Here is a 21,065-nt window from a genome sequence, read left to right on the forward strand (position 1 = left end):
CTACTACTAATTCTAATACAACTACTACTACTACTACTACTTCTACTACTACTATGACTACTACTACTGATTATACTACTCTAACTACTACTACTACTTCTACTACTACTAATAATAATAATTATAAATTCGATTTATAAAGCATGCGACAGGAGGCATAATAAAAACAAACAATTCTACTACTACTACTACTACTACTACTACTTCTAATACTACTACTACTCCATCTACTTCTAATACTACTACTACTTCTACTAGTACTCCCTCTTCTTCCTGCTCTCAGACACAGCCAGCTCCACTCTGTGTTTCCTGGCTCCTCCCCTTCAGATCCACACTGAGGAGGAGGGGTGTAACCAACATGTGGGTAAAGAACAAGAGCTGATAGGTCACATTCACTGCACACACACCTGCTGTTCAGATAACCTCTCACATAGTTCCAGCTCTCAGGAAGTGAAACTCACACACTCGCTGCTACTGAGAGGTGAAATGGCGCAGAAAGGAGTTCAGCTGGACCGGGAAACCTTCTCTTGTTCGATCTGTCTGGATCTACTGAAGGATCCGGTGACTATTCCCTGTGGACACAGCTACTGCATGAAGTGTATTAAAGGCTTCTGGGACGGAGAGGATGAGAAGAAGATCCACAGCTGCCCTCAGTGTAGGCAGAGCTTCACACCGAGGCCTGTCCTGCTGAAAAACACCATGTTAGCAGCTTTAGTGGAGGAGCTGAAGAAGACTGGACACCCACCTGCTCCTGCTGATTTCTGCTATGCTGGAGCTGAAGATGTGGCCTGTGATGTCTGCACTGGGAGGAAACTGAGAGCCTGTAAGTCCTGCCTCGTGTGTCTGGCCTCTTACTGTGACCAACACCTCCAGCCTCATTATGAATCACCTGTCTTTAAAAAACACAAGCTGGTGGAGCCCTCCAAGAAGCTCCAGGAGAACATCTGCTCTCGTCACGACGAGGTGATGAAGATGTTCTGCCGCACTGATCAGCAGTGTATCTGTTCTCTCTGCTCTGTGGACGAACACAAAGGCCACGACACGGTGTCAGCTGCAGCAGAGAGGACTGAGAGGCAGAGAGAGCTGGAGGGGAGTCGACTAAACATCCAGCAGAGAATCCAGGACGGAGAGAAGGAGGTGAAGCTGCTTCAGCAGGAGGTGGAGGCCGTCAATGGCTCTGCTGATAAAGCAGTGGAGGACAGTGAGAAGATGTTCACTGAGCTGATCCGTCTCATGGGGAAAAGAAGCTCTGATGTGAAGCAGCAGCTCAGATCCCAGCAGAAGAGAGAAGTGAGTCGAGTCAAAGAGCTTCAGGAGAAGCTGGAGCAGGAGATGGCTGAGCTGAAGAGGAGAGACGCTGAGCTGAAGCTGCTGTCTCACACAGAGGATCACAACCAGTTTCTGCACAGCTACCCCTCACTGTCAGCCCTCAGTGAACCTACACACTCATCCAGCATCAACATCCGTCCTCTGAGCTACTTTGAGGACGTGACGGCGGCCCTGTTAGCAGTCAGAGACAAACTACAGGACGTCCTGAGAGAGGAATGGACAAACGTCTCACCGACTGAAGTGGAGGTTTTACTGTCAGCAGCAGAGCCCACCACCAGAGCTGGGTTCTTAACATATTCACAGGAGATCACACTGGATCCAAACACAGCACACACACTGCTGGTATTATCTGAGGGGAGCAGAAAAGCAACATACATGGAACAAGAACAGTCTTATTCTAGTCACCCAGACAGATTCACTGATTATCCTCAGGTCCTGAGTAGAGAGAGTCTGACTGGACGTTGTTACTGGGAGGTGGAGAGGAGAGGGGAAGGAGTTGATGTAGCAGTCGCATACAAGAATATCATCAGAGCAGGGGGGGAAAGTTTATTTGGAGACAATGACAAATCTTGGTCCTTAGTTTGTAACCAAAACAGTTATTCATTTAGTTACAACATTATCGACACTCCCGTCTCAGGTCCTCAGTCCTCCAGAGTAGGAGTGTACCTGGATCACAGAGCAGGTATTCTGTCCTTCTACAGCGTCTCTGAAACCATGACTCTCCTCCACAGAGTCCAGACCACATTCACTCAGCCGCTACATGCTGGAGTTTATCTTTGTGGTTATGGAGACACTGCTGAGTTTTGTAAACTCAAATAGCCTGAAGTCATTGGAGGAACTCTTCTACTTCTTGAACTCACCGTGTGTCCATCAGAGCTGATTGTCCATGTCTTCACTGTGCAGAGATCAGAGGCCTGTACTACGAAGCTGGATTTTCGCTTAGCCGGCTAAATTCAGGGAAATCTCGGGCTCTCCGGTCCTACGACGCTGGTTCTCTTTTTAGCAGGTTAGATTTCCATGGTAACTTATGCTGAGCGGCAAACCTGCTCCGGAGCAGGTTAGGTGGCAGGCTAAGAGATCAACTCAGTGAAAGCACTGCCTGCTGACCAATCAGAGCTCCGTGTGTGCGGAGTTTAAAGCTATCAATTCATATTACAGGATAGAGGAAATACAGAAAAACTGCCGTTGCAGGAAAGACAGCCGGCAAAAATCAACTGACCGTGTGAACGTGAAAATTAATAGAATATCCCCTCCCATCTTCAGAGCAATCTGACTATTATAATATTAGCGTTAAGAAAGCTTACTTAAATATCTGCCACGACATAAGTAACCGGATCAGAGTAACATTAAGTACAGTCCGCGGCACTGTGAGTGCAGACGTCGATGTGTCCCATTATCATTCATATCATATCACATCATAATGTATCATAAATTTCCTTATTTGAGTCAGCTTCTTGAGCCGTATCTGGCCGTGCAACACTCACAGTGTCACATACTGTATGCAGAAGTATTATTTTAAGCAACACATTAAGTTGACGAAACACTCGAGTCAAATTCTCCTAATTAAAGTCAGATCCACTCGTGTCTTAGACGGGGCAGTGATATCATAAACCTGTTAATGTACGCATTCAAACACTTTTTCTTTTACCAGCTGTATTCACCTTGCAGGTGCAGCTATGTGGCTTTTATCCTGGATAAAGTGTTTAAGACATGGATGTTTAAAGTTTAACTTCTTCATATTTGACTAATATTAAAGTTCACTTTTCATTCAGGAAGTATGACGCTGCGCTGTCAGTACGCTTGTCCGTGTTTGAGATTGGTCGAATGCTCCAAATACCACCCCTTTCATGTGAACGCGCACCTAACTAGATAGGACACGGCTGGCTTGAGCGATCCACTTGATAACCGGCGTCGTAGTACAGTTTAGCGCCAGCGCGTATGTTTTGGATTGGGCCAACCGGCTAACTCCAACATATCCAGGTTAGGTTGAACCGGCTTCGTAGTACAGGCCTCTGCTGTCAATCAAACATGATGGGATGTGCTTCAACATCTTCTCATGAGTTGTTCTGTAGATGTTGGACTTTCTTCCGGCTCCTTCCTGTGTCTGTGTAGCCATGGAGGCTGTCACTGCTCAGGAGGATCCTTGTTCACCTGAACTGATATGTAAACTTTGCTCTAAATATGTGTTGGATATTTCTTTTGATTCATGTTGTTGTTTCTCTTGTAATGCACGAGTCTTCAGAGAGAAAGCAGCAGAGCTTCTTTTATTGTACACATTTTATTCTGCCCACTTTCTAAAACAAGAGAGACATTTATAATCACATGTATTATTCTGACAGATTAAATGTTATTGTTGCCCAAATTAACTAACAAATGAGTTCCCAGATGGTTATAACACTTATTTCATCATAACATGTTTATTTAAAATGATATTACTTACTGTCATGATCATAATCAATAAGTACATCATTTATTATTCTCCTGTAAATAGCTTAGAGTCTTTGCTTGGGAAATACATTGTATAATATTACAGTTATTGTTTTGCAGACTAATTGTTGTTGTTGTTGTTGTCCAAATAGAAAGTGGGTACTCTGATGTTTTATAGAACATAACTTATGATAATAATCAATAAGGAAATCATGTGTGATTCTGTTTGAAATAGCTGAGATGAAACACATTCATGGTGTGGATAAAGTGAAACTGATCATGAAATCATTGAACAGACTTTACTGATGGGATGTGTGATCAAATGAAATGTTTGGATCATTAATAAAGGTTTGTCTTTCAAAAACAAAAACAGGATGTTCTTCTTGTGTTATGTCCAAGGTGCCGTACGAAGCTGATGGAGAACATGTGGAAGTGATCTGAGACTAATGAAGTTAAATATATAACTATATTTACATTTATTTTGTACCATCTATTTATCATTTTATTTATTTTTATATTGTTTCATTTATCCACAAAAGCCAGGGGAACATTTTAAATAAATGTGTGGATAAATAAATATTAAATAATATACAAATAAATAAATCATAGTAAATAGGTGTTAATATATCCATGTCATATTATTATATTTATCTCTTTATCTAGGGGGACAATTTAGCATTAAATAACATAAGTATTTGTTAATTTATGCAAGCATTTCTGTATTTAGTTTGGCCCTTTAAACCCTCCATGTGTTTGGTAAATGTGCCGTTGTGGACAGAAAATGTTAAGAAAATTGTTTTAAAGGGGACCTATCATGCAAAATGCACTTTTTGATGTCTTGTATACATAAATATGTGTCCCCGGTGTGTCAGGGAACTCACGCAGCGTCAGAAAATAAAACCCTCTCTTTTCCTCCGTACCCAAATCTCTAAAAACGGGGCTACAATGGAGCTGATCCAGATTTGCGTCCGATATGACGTAATAGCTGAAATATGGACCCACGGCCCTATCAGAAACGTTGCTATCAGAAACAATGCCCGACTGTTTTGGACGTAATATGGTCGGTGTTTACATTAGCATCGCTAACACTCAGAGCTAACCTGTACTGGAGAGCATGTGTGTGAAGCAGCAGGAAATAAAAAGGAACTCACCTTGTGGTATAACCGGCAAGAGAGAAAGCCTTTGAGCTCCATACTGTTTCAGAGATAATCCTTGATAATCCATGATATGGCGTTTCATCACAGCAGTATTTAGTTTAGACAGTAGCTGCTGGGTCCCGCATGAGCTCAGCCCCCTCCTTTTTGATTTTTTAAAGCTTTATACCCCAAATCAGCACTTTTGAAACAGGAAGTGAAATAGAGGGATATGAGGCATGGCTAGAATGGGTGATCTGTTTGGTATTTTGAGCAAAACACTTCATAGACATGTTTTTTATATATTTGTATATATCTGAGACCTATGCTATTGCCTAAAAATAGCATGATAGGTGACCTTTAAATGAATCTCAATAACTCAGGACGAGCGGTGAGTAAACTCTTCATGTATGACAGTTTTATTGACCTGAAACCAAAGTTCATGTGATACAATCATCTCTGTAAATACAGTACAGCAGTAAAAGGACTGCCTGCCGTTAACACGACTCAAACACGTCGCACGTCTCAGTGCAAAGAAACCAGAAAAGAGGATGTTTTATGTTGAAATATTCCATAAAAGTATTTCCTTAGGAAAGATGAATTTTGAGCTTATTTAACATTTGTACTATTTACCAATACTATACATTGACTATCACACAGAGTGGAGGAACAGATGTCTGCAGAGCGAGCATGCACCGTGGAATAACACACGTTTCTGTACACGGTACTAAGATATTCGTCTAAAAAAGATGAGAATCTGAGGCTCTGCATGCAGGAGGATGGAGGAACTTCTATACAAAGAAATGTACGTTTCTGAGCTTCTTTGTCTTCAGATTACTTTACTGACATGCAGCTCTTTGTAAGATGTGCTGCCCAAAACACACATGCACGACACAAAAGAAAAACAAGGATTCTGCGAGGCATTTAGAGTCGAGGTGGGCTTACTTGGCCTTTGCTGTGGAGGAAGAGGAAGAGGAAGAAGAAGAGAGGAAGAATAAAATCAGTGGAGACAAGAAACACAGGCCGAAGCATCCGAGCAGCAAATCAGTTCAATTCATCAGTACTTGTTTTAATAAAAACATATTAAGGCCATGCAGGAGATTATGTCAAAAAGACAAATGAGATTAAAAAAAGACATGTATAAATAAAATAAACATCAACACCATGTCCTGTGATGGTGTCAGAAATAACCAGTACTGTGCCGCTTATTTCCACCCAGTGTACCTGGCACTTTGAAGGCCTCTTGTACCGTTAAAAAGTGTGTTTAATAACAACAAAACTGCTAGTCCAATCAAAACATGAGAAGCTGTCATTGCTGCTGCTTTAGTGTGAGCAATGTACGGAAGCCTGAGAGGCAAGAGAGGGTTTTGCTTTTTATGATCAATTATAAGTGTTTTTTCCACTGTGTTTAAGTGCCTTTATTTAAAAATGGGTAAAAAATAATAATTTTAGAGGATAAAAAGAAACGTTTCGCCAGGATGTTGTTTAAGTTATTCTTATTTTCATCTATGATAATAAGTTTTAAAAAGTTGCAATTTCTTTTTTATTGCATGGGATTTGGTGAACCCTGGTGGTTTAAATGAGTATTACAGCAACACACAGCCTGCAAAAAAACTGCTGTTTTGTTGGATTAAAAAAAGTGTAATACATATCAAATGTACTTGACAAATATATTAAGACGTGGACAAACTTATAAACCTGGCAAAAATAAATTAAATTACCCAAATGACCAAATAAATTCAAATTTCACAAATGAAATGTAAAAATATCCTGAAAAATAAAAAAACTTAGAACGTTTTAGAAAAATAATCCTGGCAAAATGTGGCTAAAAAAACATTTAAATTTGGAATATTATCCTGGCAAAACCCTTTTTTCTTAAAGTCTTAAACACAGTGCAGAAAAAACGCTTTTCCCTCTTTCCGCAGTCAGACAGCAGGTAAAGCTGAGTGTGAAGTGTGTTAGCATGCAGCTCAAAGTGTACTCACTCTGCAGGTTAACAGGTGGAAGGCATTGGAAGAAACAACAGTTATCTTTAAGACTATAAAAAAAAACCACCTCACTGGCCTGGAGTTATTGGAGCAGGCATGCAGGAAGAGTAAGACACGCTGAATAAAACCATGTAAAATATGAAGCATTTCAACCACAAAATCTATACAGAGATTCTACTTTGTGTGCTATGTACAGATTTACAGACTCCTCCATGTTGTGCTCAGTTGATAAGACTAACAGCTTCTTGGTGCCTTTTTACATATTCAAGTACAGTATGTGCACATTATACATTATTAAGATTAATTAAAATGCAAAAAAAAAAATTAAGACGAAGGTTTTTCTTCAAGTAAACAAATTTAACAACTTTATCAAAAAAGAATCAAACTGGTAACATATCTTTATCCTCCGACAGAAAGGAAATATATATATATACTTTTAAAAAATAATGTTCGAGGGCTGCAAAACTAATCGGCGCTTACCTCAACACTTTGAATGATATTTTTATGAAATGAATGTTAAGACAGATGGTTTTAATGATGACAGCGTTGAGGTAGCTGCGACGCACGGAGCTCAAAATAGATTAACGGCGGGGCGAAAAAACACTCAGGTCTTCGCCCCAAAAAACTAGAATTATACCGTCTTTTACATCCTCTTCACACCCAGCATTCATGTCCCCAAAAACCCCTCCCAAAAAAATTACAAAATATTAATTATCATAAAATAGTGTAAATTCTCTGTACAGCTCGACACAGCTCCGACACGGTGGGCTTTCTTTAAAACAGAGTGAAGCGTGACGGTGAAATAAAGTTAGGGCTGGGCAATAAATACATATTATATCATGATCACAATGCTGTCTGAAAATGTGGATATTGGATAATTTTAAGGGTTTTTTCCTGGTTTTAAAGACGGCTTTACAGTAAAGTGATGTCAATTTGTAGTAATATTACACATCTTTACCTACTAGGTCAATATAATTGTGAAAATACCGTTAGTCAACCCAACGATATCATCGCCATATCAAAACCTGGTGAAAAATACAAGAATCATTTTTTTCGTTTATGAATTTTTCATAAAAAAAAAAGTTTTGCTAGTAATGTTTTTTCAAATGTATTTTTAAATATTTATTTATTGTTAAAATAGTTTTTTTCTCAGGCAATCTTTTCCTGAAAAACTTAAATAAAAAAAGTTTGGAATATATTTCTAAATTTCATTTCTTTCTATTATCTTTTACACTTCTAAAATTGGTATTTCTTTTTTTTACAGCCACAATTTTGATATGCTAATTAGTAGAGGAGTCGGGTTTAGCTGTAACCTTTTTTCTAAATTAATATTTATTTCTGTTATCTGTTTAAATTGTACGGGTTTTTTTTAGGCAATTTTATGTTTGTTGTTGTTATACCCATTTCGGCCACTAGAGTGCAGCACCACTGGAAAACGAATAAGTAAATCAACATTTATCATACATTTTTTTTCTCCCCTTCTCTCTGCGTGATATTAGATTTTTAGATTGCCCAGCCCTAAATAAAATACCAGTCGTTAAATATGACCCCGCCCCGCCCAGAAACATGTATCGGTGAGAATGTCCTAAATACAAAAGGCTCTATAATGTAATGTGTGTTAGATGTGTGTGTTAATGTCCACGTCACACTGTGCTCAGAGGGGAGGGGGGTAGTGGAGTGAGTCAGGGCCACAGCATGGCGGTCACGTTAGTGTCGAAGCTGTAGATCCACAGAACCAGCGGCAGAGACACGAACACAAAAGGCCACGAGATCCCCTCCAAACATGCGAGGGAGCAGCCGGAGCGGGGGGTTGGCTTCTCCGTGCGCTCGTTACCGAAGTCCAGAAAGTTCCTGGCAACGAACTTCAACACCTCGTCCAATAGGATGACGGGGAGAGAGATCTTCAGCACCATCATCCACTGGGTGGTGTCCAGAGGCGTGATCTGGAAGATGACCTGAGGGAGGAAGAGGGAGATATTCATCAGCGGGTAATACTGATATTTATAACAAGATTATCTAGATATAGATATAGAGAGCTAAAGGAATTATGTATTTTGGTAGTGGACCCTGAAGGCAGCATCTCCCTGGTCCAATGGGATTTCTCCATGTGATTTTGGATTATTGCAGAAAATACAAACGTTTATGATTCTTACACGTTTAATCTCCACCACTTTATGTTGAAAAGATAATGTTATGCTATAATAAAGGAACTACAGCACGGTCACATGACTTCACGTCATCACCGCTAAGCTAAAGGTGGCTAATGTTGGGCTATAAAGGAACTACAGCACGGTCACATGACTTCACGTCACTACCGCTAAGCTAAAGGAGGCTAATGTTGGGCTATAAAGGAACTACAGCACGGTCACATGACTTCACGTCACCACCGCTAAGCTAAACGTGGCTAATGTTGGGCTATAAAGGAACTACAGCACGGTCACATGACTTCACTTCCCCACCGCTAAGCTAAAGGTGGCTAATGTTGGGCTATAAAGGAACTACAGCACGGTCACATGACTTCACTTCCCCACCGCTAAGCTAAAGGTGGCTAATGTTGGGCTATAAAGGAACTACAGCACGGTCACATGACTTCACTTCCCCACCGCTAAGCTAAAGGAGGCTAATGTTGGGCTATAAAGGAACTACAGCACGGTCACATGACTTCACGTCACCACCACTAAGCTAAAGGCGGCTAATGTTGGGCTATAAAGGAACTACAGCACGGTCACATGACTTCACGTCACCACCACTAAGCTAAAGGTGGCTAATGTTGGGCTATAAAGGAACTACAGCACGGTCACATGACTTCACGTCACCACCGCTAAGCTAAAGGTGGCTAATGTTGGGCTATAAAGGAACTACAGCACGGTCACATGACTTCACGTCACCTCCGCTAAGCTAAAGGTGGCTAACGTTGGGCTATAAAGGAACTACAGCACTTTTTGAATATTAAAGCATGTAAACATGTCAGAGTAGAGGCAAGTATCTAGTTGATACTTGAGAGAAAAACTACATTTTGATAGACACATGATCACGTTACATTTCTCCTTTCTACTCCGTCCTGAGAGGTGTTTTCAGACGACAGCACCATGAATAAAGTGTGTTTTTGTTATGATACTCACAGGAAGTGGCTCCACGTAGAGGATGAGGAAGTGCAGGGACATGGAGAGGCAGATGGCCCCCAGCAGCCAGACGTTCTCCCAGGGAGGCATCCTGAGCAGAGACTGGTTCTCTGACAGACTGAGGAACCGCAGTAGAACACACACATGGTCAACTCATTCATACGGGGTTATCATTACACCACATTTTTATTAAATGAAATGAAATCACTTATTTTATGTTTTTTTTTTGCTTTAATTGTATTTATTAATCTTTTTCTTTAGGAATTAAGTTGTTTAATAAAAATAAAATGTCATTGTTATTTTCTTAATTATATGATTTATTGCATTATAGTTGTATTTGTGCGTGATATTTTATTAATCATTCTTTTAATGGTGATTTAATCAGATTATTTGTTATGTTATTATTTATTTGTATTGTGTTTTATTTTTTTTATTTGATTTTATTAATCACTTTCCTTTATATTTAATTTATAAAATATTAATATCATTCTGTTTATTTATTAATCACTTATTGGTTATGTATTTGAATTTTTTTATTTGATATTATTGTATTTTTCATTTTATCAATTTGTATTTAATTAAGTTAAATGTTATTGAATTTAAATTATAATATTACATTTTTATAATTGTTTTATTAATCATACATTTATTGTATTTAAGTTGTATTGTATATATTATATTTAGTAATTATTTTATTAATGTCGCGTTTATTTCACGCGGTTTTACTACTTATACTACTATAATATTGTTTATAATTATAGCTTTTAATAAACATTTTAAGTTGAATTTTTTCTTTTTCATTTAACATTTAAACACATTAATTATTAAAGTTAATTTACAGCAAAAAAATGCCAATGTGGGGATTTCCTACTTCTCTCCACAGATGTATTGATATATACAAATCCATGCTGATAGAGTGTGTGTTTACCTGTTGAGAGCGTTGCACATCTCGATGGTGACGAGCACGGACAGAGCCATGGTCATCGGGTACGGAGACTCGAACACTTCACACTCCAGACCCTCAAAGTCCGGGTTATCAGCCGCGCACTGCAGGAAGTGGCTCTGTGGGGGGAGGGGGGAGAGGGGAGGATGAGCTCTCATACATCCATACTAATGTATTTCCTTTTAAAGGTTCCCTATTATACTGTTTTTCATCAATATATTATAGGTCTCAGATATATACAGAGCCTGTCTCTGATTGGCTGAAACACCAAACAGATCATTGTAGCATCCCATAATCCCCTCTGTTTCAGCCCTGTTTCTAAAGTGCTGATTCTCTGTCTGTTACTTTAGATGAAAATAAGGAGCCCCTCCCCACGCCCCTCTGAGAGATATTTGGTTACAAAGAACTCAATGGTGCTCTAGGAGGAGATTCAGGTGATAAGGTGGGGGGGGGTTACCTTGGTTGCTGATTGGCTAATGGTTACACAAGCCAACACATCGTTATGACATCACAAAGTGGCTAAAATCTGATCAGCTCATTTTCAGACAGGTTTTTATATAAATGGATCAGGACAAAAAGAGAGAGAATCTTTGTTCCTGAAACTTTCAGAATCTCTTTACACAGAGGGGACACATGTTGATGAAGAAGAGACATGAAGAAGAGGGGACACATGTTGATGAAGAAGAGACATGAAGAAGAGGGGACACATGTTGATGTAGAAGAGACATGAAGAAGAGGGGACACATGTTGATGTTGAAGAGACATGAAGAAGAGGGGACACATGTTGATGTAGAAGAGACATGAAGAAGAGGGGACACATGTTGATGTAGAAGAGACATGAAGAAGAGGGGACACATGTTGATGTAGAAGAGACATGAGGAAGAGGGGACACATGTTGATGTAGAAGAGACATGAAGAAGAGGGGACACATGTTGATGTGAAGAGACATGAAGAAGAGGGGACACATGTTGATGTAGAAGAGACATGAAGAAGAGGGGACACATGTTGATGTAGAAGAGACATGAAGAAGAGGGGACACATGTTGATGTAGAAGAGACATGAAGAAGAGGGGACACATGTTGATGTTGAAGAGACATGAAGAAGAGGGGACACATGGTGATGTTGAAGAGACATGAAGAAGTGGGGACACATGTTGATGTAGAAGAGACATGAAGAAGAGGGGACACATGTTGATGTAGAAGAGACATGAAGAAGAGGGGACACATGTTGATGTAGAAGAGACATGAAGAAGAGGGGACACATGGTGATGTAGAAGAGACATGAGGAAGAGGGGACACATGTTGATGTAGAAGAGACATGAAGAAGAGGGGACACATGTTGATGTAGAAGAGACATGAAGAAGAGGGGACACATGTTGATGTAGAAGAGACATGAGGAAGAGGGGACACATGTTGATGTAGAAGAGACATGAAGAAGAGGGGACACATGTTGATGTAGAAGAGACATGAAGAAGAGGGGACACATGTTGATGTTGAAGAGACATGAAGAAGAGGGGACACATGGTGATGTTGAAGAGACATGAAGAAGAGGGGACACATGTTGATGTAGAAGAGACATGAAGAAGAGGGGACACATGTTGATGTAGAAGAGACATGAAGAAGAGGGGACACATGGTGATGTAGAAGAGACATGAAGAAGAGGGGACACATGTTGATGTAGAAGAGACATGAAGAAGAGGATTTTGCATAATAGATGACCTTTGAAGAAGCTTCACATAAGCTACTCTTTAGCGACAACACTACTATAGCGTGTAAAAGCCCTTTAACTGAGTTGTTGCTGACCCTGCTGTGTGTGTGGTAGCAGTTGGTTATCAGTTCATATCTGTATTAGAATGAAACTACCATCTATCCATAGACGTTTCCTTCTTCTCCTTATCCACATGAGGTAAGAGCATCCGACCGAAAGCATGCAAGGAGATGTTGTTCAGAATAACTGAAGAATGATTCATTTACGCCAAACTAAAACTACATGCTGCTTCTAATAAAACATATCAGAGAGAGACGCGAGTTGTCTGACAGAAATAACAAGAACATACAGAATCTAAATCAGACTTGATGTAATGCAATTCATGATATAATGTGTAAAATAGGCGAGTAGAAGTAGTCATGTGATATGGGATGTTCAGCTATGTTTGTATAAAAGAGAGTGTGTGTGTGTCTGTGTGTGTGTTCTGAGATGTTTTTGTTTATTCTTATATTTCCTCACCAGCTGGTACAGAGAGACCTGAGGTCCGTCTTCAGAGAGGACGAACCACCAGGCAGCCGCTCCAACTGTGGCTGCTCCCACATAACCTGAAACACACACACACACACACACACACACACACACACACACACACACACACACACACACACACACACACACACACACACACACACACACACACACACACACACACACACACACACACACACACACACATTAATAATGGCAGAGGTGGAGGAAGTAGAAACAGTCATATTTATGGGGTAAAGTACTGTATTCAAAATGTTACCTACACTCAACTAACAAAGGATAAAATAAGTCACAACAGCCACAGCCCATTTCAGAACATACACACATGCATATATCTATCTATTTATTATTATTAACGTTATCCCTTCTAAACTCACATCCGATGGCGAGGTATCTGAAGAAGAGCCATCCGGAGATCAGCGCCTCCTTGGCGTTGCGGGGGGGCTTCTCCATGATGTCCAGGTCGGGGGGGTTGAAGCCCAGTGCGGTGGCTGGCAGGCCGTCTGTCACCAGGTTCACCCAGAGCAGCTGCACGGGGATCAGAGCCTCGGGGAAGCCCAGCGCCGCCGTCAGGAAGATGCTAAGAGAGAGGGGGGGGGGGGACAGTTAGAGAGTTTAGAGACACTGGAGCGAGACTGATGTAAACATAGCAGCGGTTTAAAAAATAATTCATAAGGCCCTTCTACCTACCTACCTACCTACCTACCTACCTACCTACCTACCTACCTACCTACCTACCTACCTACCTACCTACCCACCCACCTACCTACCTACCTACCTACCTACCTACCTACCTACCTACCTACCTACCTACCTACCTACCTACCTACCTACCTACCTACCTACCTACCAATTATTCAAAATCAGCCCACAGAGAGTACAAATATGTCCTCTTTCTGGTTCTGCTATTTTGGATCCTGATAATGTCAGAAAAGCATTCGGCCTCCTCAAAACCACTCCAGAACGAACTATTGTCAACACAGGCTATAATGCTAACTAATGCAACTAATGCTAATTGTGCAAATGTCCCAACATATGCAGGTTAGCATCCGGCAGTTTCTATGTGCTGGGGACCCCTACTTTACATTTCTAACATAAACTTTGAGTTCCTCCACATTTCCTGGTTCACAACAGCCCTCTATGAGCTGCAAACAGACTCTAAAGTAAAACCAGACGCTCACCAGACGACCTCGCCCACGTTGGAGGAGATGAGGTATCTGATGAACTGCTTCATGTTGTTATAAATCGCTCGGCCCTCCTCCACGGCCGCCACGATGGACGAGAAGTTGTCGTCGGCGAGAACCATCTCTGAGGCCGACTTGGCGACGGCGGTCCCTGAACCCATCGCGATCCCGATCTCCGCCTTCTTCAGAGCCGGAGCGTCGTTCACTCCATCGCCCGTCTGAGGAGGGACATTTTAGATATTATCTATTTCGTGAAAGCATGTTGAGATGTGTTAATGCTAACCATAATGTTTACCGCTCAGTTTTTCTGCTTAAGTTTTATTCTTTCTTAGTTAATCATGTCAAAAAACAGATTCCTTGAGGAAGAAAGATAAACTAAAAAGGCGTTTGCATCATCATCATAATTGAGAATAAGTAACTAGAGCTGTCAAATAAATTCAATGTAGTAGAAAGTACAATATTGGCCTCTGAAATTAAACTAATAATACAAATAATAATAAGCTTTATTTGTATAGCACCTTGCATATATATTTATCCCAAGTAAAGCTTGGCTGGGAATAAAAATAAAAGACCTTTACCTCATGAAAAATGCTATTAATATTCCAAAGGAGCAGTAATTAAGTTCATTAACTCAAGTACTGCACTTAAGAACAACTTTAAAGTAAGTTACCTGAGTATTTAAATACAAGTAATTGTCTGCTACTTAATACTTCTACTCAAGTACAATTCAAGGACATATATAAATACAACTTTATGCAATATACCCTCCTGCAATTTTCAAATACATTTCTTGTCACTTTTCTTAAAGTGGACCTATCATGCTATATTTGAATAATATAGTGTAGGACCATACCTATATAAGGCATATTTATACTTTTTTTTTTTTCAAAATACCAAACAGATCATGCATTTTAGCCATGCCTCATTTTGCTCAATTTGACAATTTCTAGCTCTGTTTTTGCAAGGGCTGATTCTGTGAGAACAGCACCATCTACTGGCCTGGCATATGTACTACAGCGTCTCTAGGGCTTTCGAACGGCAATGGCCGTGGCTGTCTCCTCCTGATTGGTGGAGTTGGCCCAATAGCCGTAGCGCCACCGTCCTGACGTCAGGACAGTGTTCAAATCTGGATCAGTTTTTATCAGATCCGTTGCAGCCCCTTTTTTAGAGATTTGGGTATGGAGGAAAATAGAGAGGGTTGTGTTTTCTGACACTTGGTGAGTTCCCTGGAACACCGGGGACACATATTCATGTAGAAAAGACGTACAGAAGTGCATTTTGCATGGTAGGTCCCCTTTAAACAAAAATTATATTGTTACTTTTTTTACCACCGTTTCAGTTTCTTAGTTATTGTGTTTAATAACGTGTGCATACTGAGCAATTCTTTGATACATTTTGCTGTTGTAATCATGTACATTTCCCCCGTTGCGGGACAAATAAAGGATTTCTGATTCTAAAAATATATGAAACATATTCTTTCATCGTCTTATCTAAAGTAATGTGTCCATCAGCCTCTAGTCTCCGTACCATGGCGGTGATTTCGTCCATGCCCTGCAGGATCTCCACGATCTTGCTCTTGTGCGACGGCTCTACTCGAGCGAAGCATCGAGCGTTGGTGACGGCGTCGACCTGCTCGGCCGGCGACAGCTCGTCAAACTCGCGCCCGGTGAACGCCAACGCCTCCACGTCGTCATCCTCCCCGAAGATGCCGATGCGGCGGCAGATGGCGACGGCGGTGCCCTTGTTGTCTCCGGTGATCATGATGACGCGGATCCCCGCCTGCCGGCACAGCTTAATGGACGCGGCCACTTCCAGTCGGGGGGGGTCCAGCATGCCCACGCAGCCCACGAAGGTCAGGTCGGACTGGAGAGGGAAGAGAGAGGGAGAGGGGTTTTGTTTTTATATTCAACATCATTTAAATGGTAGTGTATAAGTACGTCCCACGCAGCCCACGAAGGTCAGGTCGGACTGGAGAGGGTTTTTTTAATAATTGTTTTTATGAGTGAGTGAGGGTTTCAATCACCCTACATTCAACATAATTTGTATTTCTTCCAAAAAATGTATTAAACATTTAAAAAAAATGAACAATAATAAATCAATTGAATTAAAGAAACACAGAAAAGGATATAAGCAAAAAACAGTTGATGAAAAATGGTTATCGTTACATAATATTGAATCCCCACACACTGACCTCGTACTGGGCGAACTTGACGGTCTCGGTGAGGTTCATGTCCTCCACTCGTGGGGGGGTGTCCCTGGTGGCGAGGGCGAGGCAGCGCAGCGTGTCGCGCCCCGTCCCGTAGTCTCTGATCGTCGCCAGGATCTGATCCTTGATGACTTTAGTCAGCGGCACTTTGCTGTTTCCCACTCTGACGTGCGTGCACCTCTCTATCACTCCCTCTGGGGCGCCCTGAGAGAGAGAAGAGGGGGAAATGTTTAACAAATCTGGCAGAAACGTAACCTGGTACAATCAGATTCACAATCACGTTTAGTGCCAGGTACGTTTACACATACAAGGAATTTGCTTTGGTATCTGGTGCTGCCAACATAAACAATCTAAAAAAATAAGTTGCACTGTAGGTAAAAAAGAAAGAAATATATAAGGATAATAGAAAATAAGTATTTTTAAGAAACAATTGAGCATTGAGAAAGGGATGCTAAAGACTAGTATGTACACCAAATGTATGCTCCATTTATACTTTAACTCCTCATCTAAAGAAACATATATTTTTCTCTGAGTTTACCTTGACGAACATCTTGCCCATGGAGGAGCGGGACTTGTTGGGGGTGCAGTACACGGACATGGACTTCCTGTCTCTGGAGAACTCCAGCGTGAACTCCTTCTTCATCAGCTGCTTGATCACCTGCTCACACACACACACAGAGAAAACACACACTGAGTGAGAAAATCCTGCAGAGTACACACATCCTTTACTCAAGTAGAAGTACAGATACTCGTGTTTAAAAATACTCTGGTAAAAGTAGAAGTACTGACTAAACTTCTTTACTGAAGTAAAAGTAAAGAGGGCTTTGAAATGTACTTAAGTAAAAAGTACCCATAACTAGCAGCTGTTTTAAAGAGTACCTGACCTCCCTTTATATTAATAGAACAATAATGTCATTGTTAGCTAATGAATGTTTCCATGCTGAACAACGGCAACATGACAACGTTTTCATTGGTCCCTCTTCTTTAGAGAAGACCAGGAAATGATGGATACACGGATCGTGTTCAAATCAATAGGCACGCAATGACTCTAAATAATAATGATCACGCCACCAAACACACATTCAAACTAAAGGAACCAGCCTGTTTGGAAAATGAGAGAAGTAGAAAGTACAGGTATTTGTGTTCAAAATGTAAGAAGTAGAAAGTACAGGTATTTGAGTTCAACATGTAAGAAGTAGAAAGTACAGGTATTTGTGTTCAACATGTAAGAAGTAGAAAGTACAGGTATTTGAGTTCAACATGTAAGAAGTAGAAAGTACAGGTATTTGTGTTCAAAATGTAAGAAGTAGAAAGTACAGGTATTTGTGTTCAACATGTAAGAAGTAGAAAGTACAGGTATTTGTGTTCAACATGTAAGAAGTAGAAAGTACAGGTATTTGAGTTCAACATGTAAGAAGTAGAAAGTACAGGTATTTGTGTTCAAAATGTAAGAAGTAGAAAGTACAGGTATTTGTGTTCAACATGTAAGAAGTAGAAAGTACAGGTATTTGTGTTCAACATGTAAGAAGTAGAAAGTACAGGTATTTGTGTTCAACATGTAAGAAGTAGAAAGTACAGGTATTTGTGTTCAAAATGTAAGAAGTAGAAAGTACAGGTATTTGTGTTCAACATGTAAGAAGTAGAAAGTACAGGTATTTGTGTTCAACATGTAAGAAGTAGAAAGTACAGGTATTTGTGTTCAAAATGTAAGAAGTAGAAAGTACAGGTATTTGTGTTCAACATGTAAGAAGTAGAAAGTTCAGGTATTTGTGTTCAAAATGTAAGAAGTAGAAAGTACAGGTATTTGTGTTCAAAATGTAAGAAGTAGAAAGTACAGGTATTTGTGTTCAACATGTAAGAAGTAGAAAGTACAGGTATTTGTGTTCAACATGTAAGAAGTAGAAAGTACAGGTATTTGTGTTCAAAATGTAAGAAGTAGAAAGTACAGGTATTTGTGTTCAAAATGTAAGAAGTCAAAGTAGTGGAGTAAAGTACTGATACCAAGAAAATGTACTTAAGTACTGTAACGAAGTATTTGTACTCCACTACTTCCCACCTCTGCTGCTCACACACAGAGTGACAGACAGAGAGCATGCTGGGTAATGGCAGGTGTTTGATGTGACTCACGGAGTTGCAGGCCATGGCTCTGTCGATCTTCGTCAGGTTGTGGACTTCGGTGTCGAAGGCGTTCATCTTCTCCACCAAACAGGTGAGCGCCGTCTCCGTGGACTCGCCCACCTTCTCATACACACCCTTCGCCTGGAACAACACAACACATCATGTTAATGTACTTTTTATCTACATCTAACTACTTTTTCTGTCATTTTCTGGTGTTGTATTATTATTTTAGGGCTTTAGGATCTTTACTATTTTCTCCAGCTTCAACTAGTTAATGAATCAAATAACTTTGTACTGGATCACTGTGAGTTAATTTCATTGTCAAAATATAAATAGACACACATTTATAGAACGAAATGAGTATATAAAGCGCACAAAAAATACTTTGTGTAACTTTTTTATTATAATCTTTTTTTTATGCATGCTTCTTAGTTAAAGGTGGGGTAGGTAAGTTTGAGAAACCGGCTCGAGATACACTTTTGGTTATATTCCATGGAATGCTCTTAACATCCCGATAGCAATGAATATCTGAAGTGCTTTGACAAAAAATCCATAAAAAAATGTCATCTGTGGAAGCCGTAGTACTGTAAAAAGTACGACCAATCATCTGAGCCGGCCCGGCTAAAATAACTGGATGGCCTACCTGCCTGTCAGCCTTCCATCTGTGCACAAACTTATCTCGTGCCCTCATTGGTCATGTGCGCGTTCGTGTGTGTTGGAGGAGGGGCTCTGTAAGGAAGTGGCAGATTTTTTCCGGCTGTGTATTTTCAAATTCTAGCGATCTCGAGCCGGTTTCTCCAAAATTACCTACCCCACCTTTAACATTAAGCTTTCTTTGGCTCTTTCTACGGTGGCCCTGAAGTGCAAGTCAAAACAACATTTCACAAAACAAGTGTTCTCCCTAAAGGAATACCCTTTCCGTAAAAGTTGAAATGTTGTAGCATTTTGTGAAATGCTGTGGTGTTTTGTGAAATGTTGTTTTGACTTGCACTTCAGGGCCACCGTACTTTTCTGCTGTAACAAATGTAAATTTCCCCTCTGTGGGACGAATAAAGGTATTTTGATTCTGATCAAGTCTTTTCTTTTCTTACAGTGGACCTATCATGCTATATTTGAATAATATAGTGTAGGACCATACCTATATAAGGCATATTTATACTTTTTTTTTTTCAAAATACCAAACAGATCATGCATTTTAGCCATGCCTCATTTCGCTCAATTTGAAAAATGTTAGCTCTGTTTTTGCAAGGGCTGATTCTGTGAGAACAGCACCACCTACAGGCCTGGCATATGTACTACAGCGTCTCCAGCGCTTTCGAACGGCAATGGCCGTGGTTGTCTCCTCCTGATTGGTGGAGTTGGCCCAATAGCCGTAGCGCCACCGTCCTGACGTCAGGACAGTGTTCAAATCTGGATCAGTTTTTATCAGATCCGTTGCAGCCCCTTTTTTAGAGATTTGGGTATGGAGGAAAATAGAGAGGGTTGTGTTTTCTGACACTTGGTGAGTTCCCTGGAACACCGGGGACACATATTCATGTATAAAAGACGTACAAAAGTGCATTTTGCATGATAGGTCCCCTTTAATATAACTTATAATTGTGTTTAGATGTATCTTTTTTCAGTGTATGGAGAAGTTATCACATTTTATACTTTGGTAAAAGTAGTAGAAATACTCCCTATTTTTCTAAGTTGTTCCTTTAGTAAAAGTATAAGTAAGTATTGATGGAGGAAGGGTTCAGACCTCGTTGAAGTCCAGCGAGGAGTCGTTGCACAGAGCGCAAATGGTGGCCAGTTCAACCAGAGCGTCGTACTGGGAGGACTTCACTGGTTTATCGTTATGGAACCTGGAGGGCAAGATAATAACACACGATTAAAAATGATAAAACATTAACATCATACTTGATTGTTGAAGCCTGGGACCTAAGATTTTCATCGACATAACTATACTGTAGCTATGTACGAATGACGATAAAAGCCTTGAATATTGAATCTTAAAAAAACCTGAAGGGCAAGATAATAACTTGTGTTGAAAGAATTATATAAAATTAACATCATACTTGATTGTTGCATTTTAAAAAGGCACAATATGTGATTTCATGCCACTAGAAGTCTCTTGATTGGAACAATATGAAAACTGTCAGATATTCCTAAATTAATTGTTTAGTTTTTTTTTATCAGGAGCCAAATTATCCAAAAAGGTCTTTTAATCTGAAAAAAACAGCTGAACCAGTGATTATAAAACCAGTGAAAACACGAAATAAAGCCGTTAGCTTGGCTCAATCCTCTGATAATGTAAGAGCACAGTTCAGAACCACTAAGATCTAAAGAGTGTGTGGTAAAAATGTGGATTAAACCTGGA

At 40.2% G+C, this 21,065-nt stretch overlaps 2 protein-coding genes across 3 annotated transcripts in view; one reads left to right on the forward strand and one right to left on the reverse strand.

Moving 5' to 3' along the window:
• Nucleotides 1–486: 486 nt before the first annotated feature.
• On the forward strand, nucleotides 487–2,199 carry LOC117484795 (tripartite motif-containing protein 16-like). The gene has a single exon (XM_034133233.1). The coding sequence runs from the start codon at nucleotides 487–489 to the stop codon at nucleotides 2,146–2,148; it is 1,662 nt and encodes a 553-aa protein (XP_033989124.1). The 3' UTR covers nucleotides 2,149–2,199.
• Nucleotides 2,200–5,281: 3,082 nt separating this feature from the next.
• The window catches only part of LOC117484762 (sarcoplasmic/endoplasmic reticulum calcium ATPase 2-like), a 31,770-nt gene continuing 15,986 nt past the window's right edge, over nucleotides 5,282–21,065 (reverse strand). The window contains exons 5-16 of one of the 2 annotated variants that reach the window (XM_034133184.1): nucleotides 20,448–20,550; nucleotides 18,716–18,847; nucleotides 17,127–17,246; nucleotides 16,574–16,792; nucleotides 15,910–16,245; nucleotides 14,380–14,600; nucleotides 13,576–13,778; nucleotides 13,169–13,254; nucleotides 10,928–11,061; nucleotides 10,000–10,117; nucleotides 8,712–8,832; nucleotides 5,282–5,844 (exon numbers count right to left, since the gene is read on the reverse strand). In XM_034133184.1, coding sequence (XP_033989075.1) covers nucleotides 5,831–5,844; nucleotides 8,712–8,832; nucleotides 10,000–10,117; nucleotides 10,928–11,061; nucleotides 13,169–13,254; nucleotides 13,576–13,778; nucleotides 14,380–14,600; nucleotides 15,910–16,245; nucleotides 16,574–16,792; nucleotides 17,127–17,246; nucleotides 18,716–18,847; nucleotides 20,448–20,550 — 1,807 coding nt within the window. In that variant the 3' untranslated portion in view covers nucleotides 5,282–5,830. Of the gene's footprint in view, nucleotides 8,833–9,999; nucleotides 10,118–10,927; nucleotides 11,062–13,168; nucleotides 13,255–13,575; nucleotides 13,779–14,379; nucleotides 14,601–15,909; nucleotides 16,246–16,573; nucleotides 16,793–17,126; nucleotides 17,247–18,715; nucleotides 18,848–20,447; nucleotides 20,551–21,065 lie in introns of both variants that reach the window. The other variant, XM_034133183.1, reaches the window with a different exon arrangement.

This window comes from Trematomus bernacchii, unplaced genomic scaffold, assembly GCF_902827165.1.
Source record: "Trematomus bernacchii unplaced genomic scaffold, fTreBer1.1, whole genome shotgun sequence".
Taxonomy (NCBI): domain Eukaryota; kingdom Metazoa; phylum Chordata; class Actinopteri; order Perciformes; family Nototheniidae; genus Trematomus; species Trematomus bernacchii.

Excerpts from the sequence above, each read along its gene's own strand:
- LOC117484795 (XM_034133233.1), top strand. The coding sequence starts at position 487 with ATGGCGCAGAAAGGAGTTCAGCTGGACCGGGAAACCTTCTCTTGTTCG.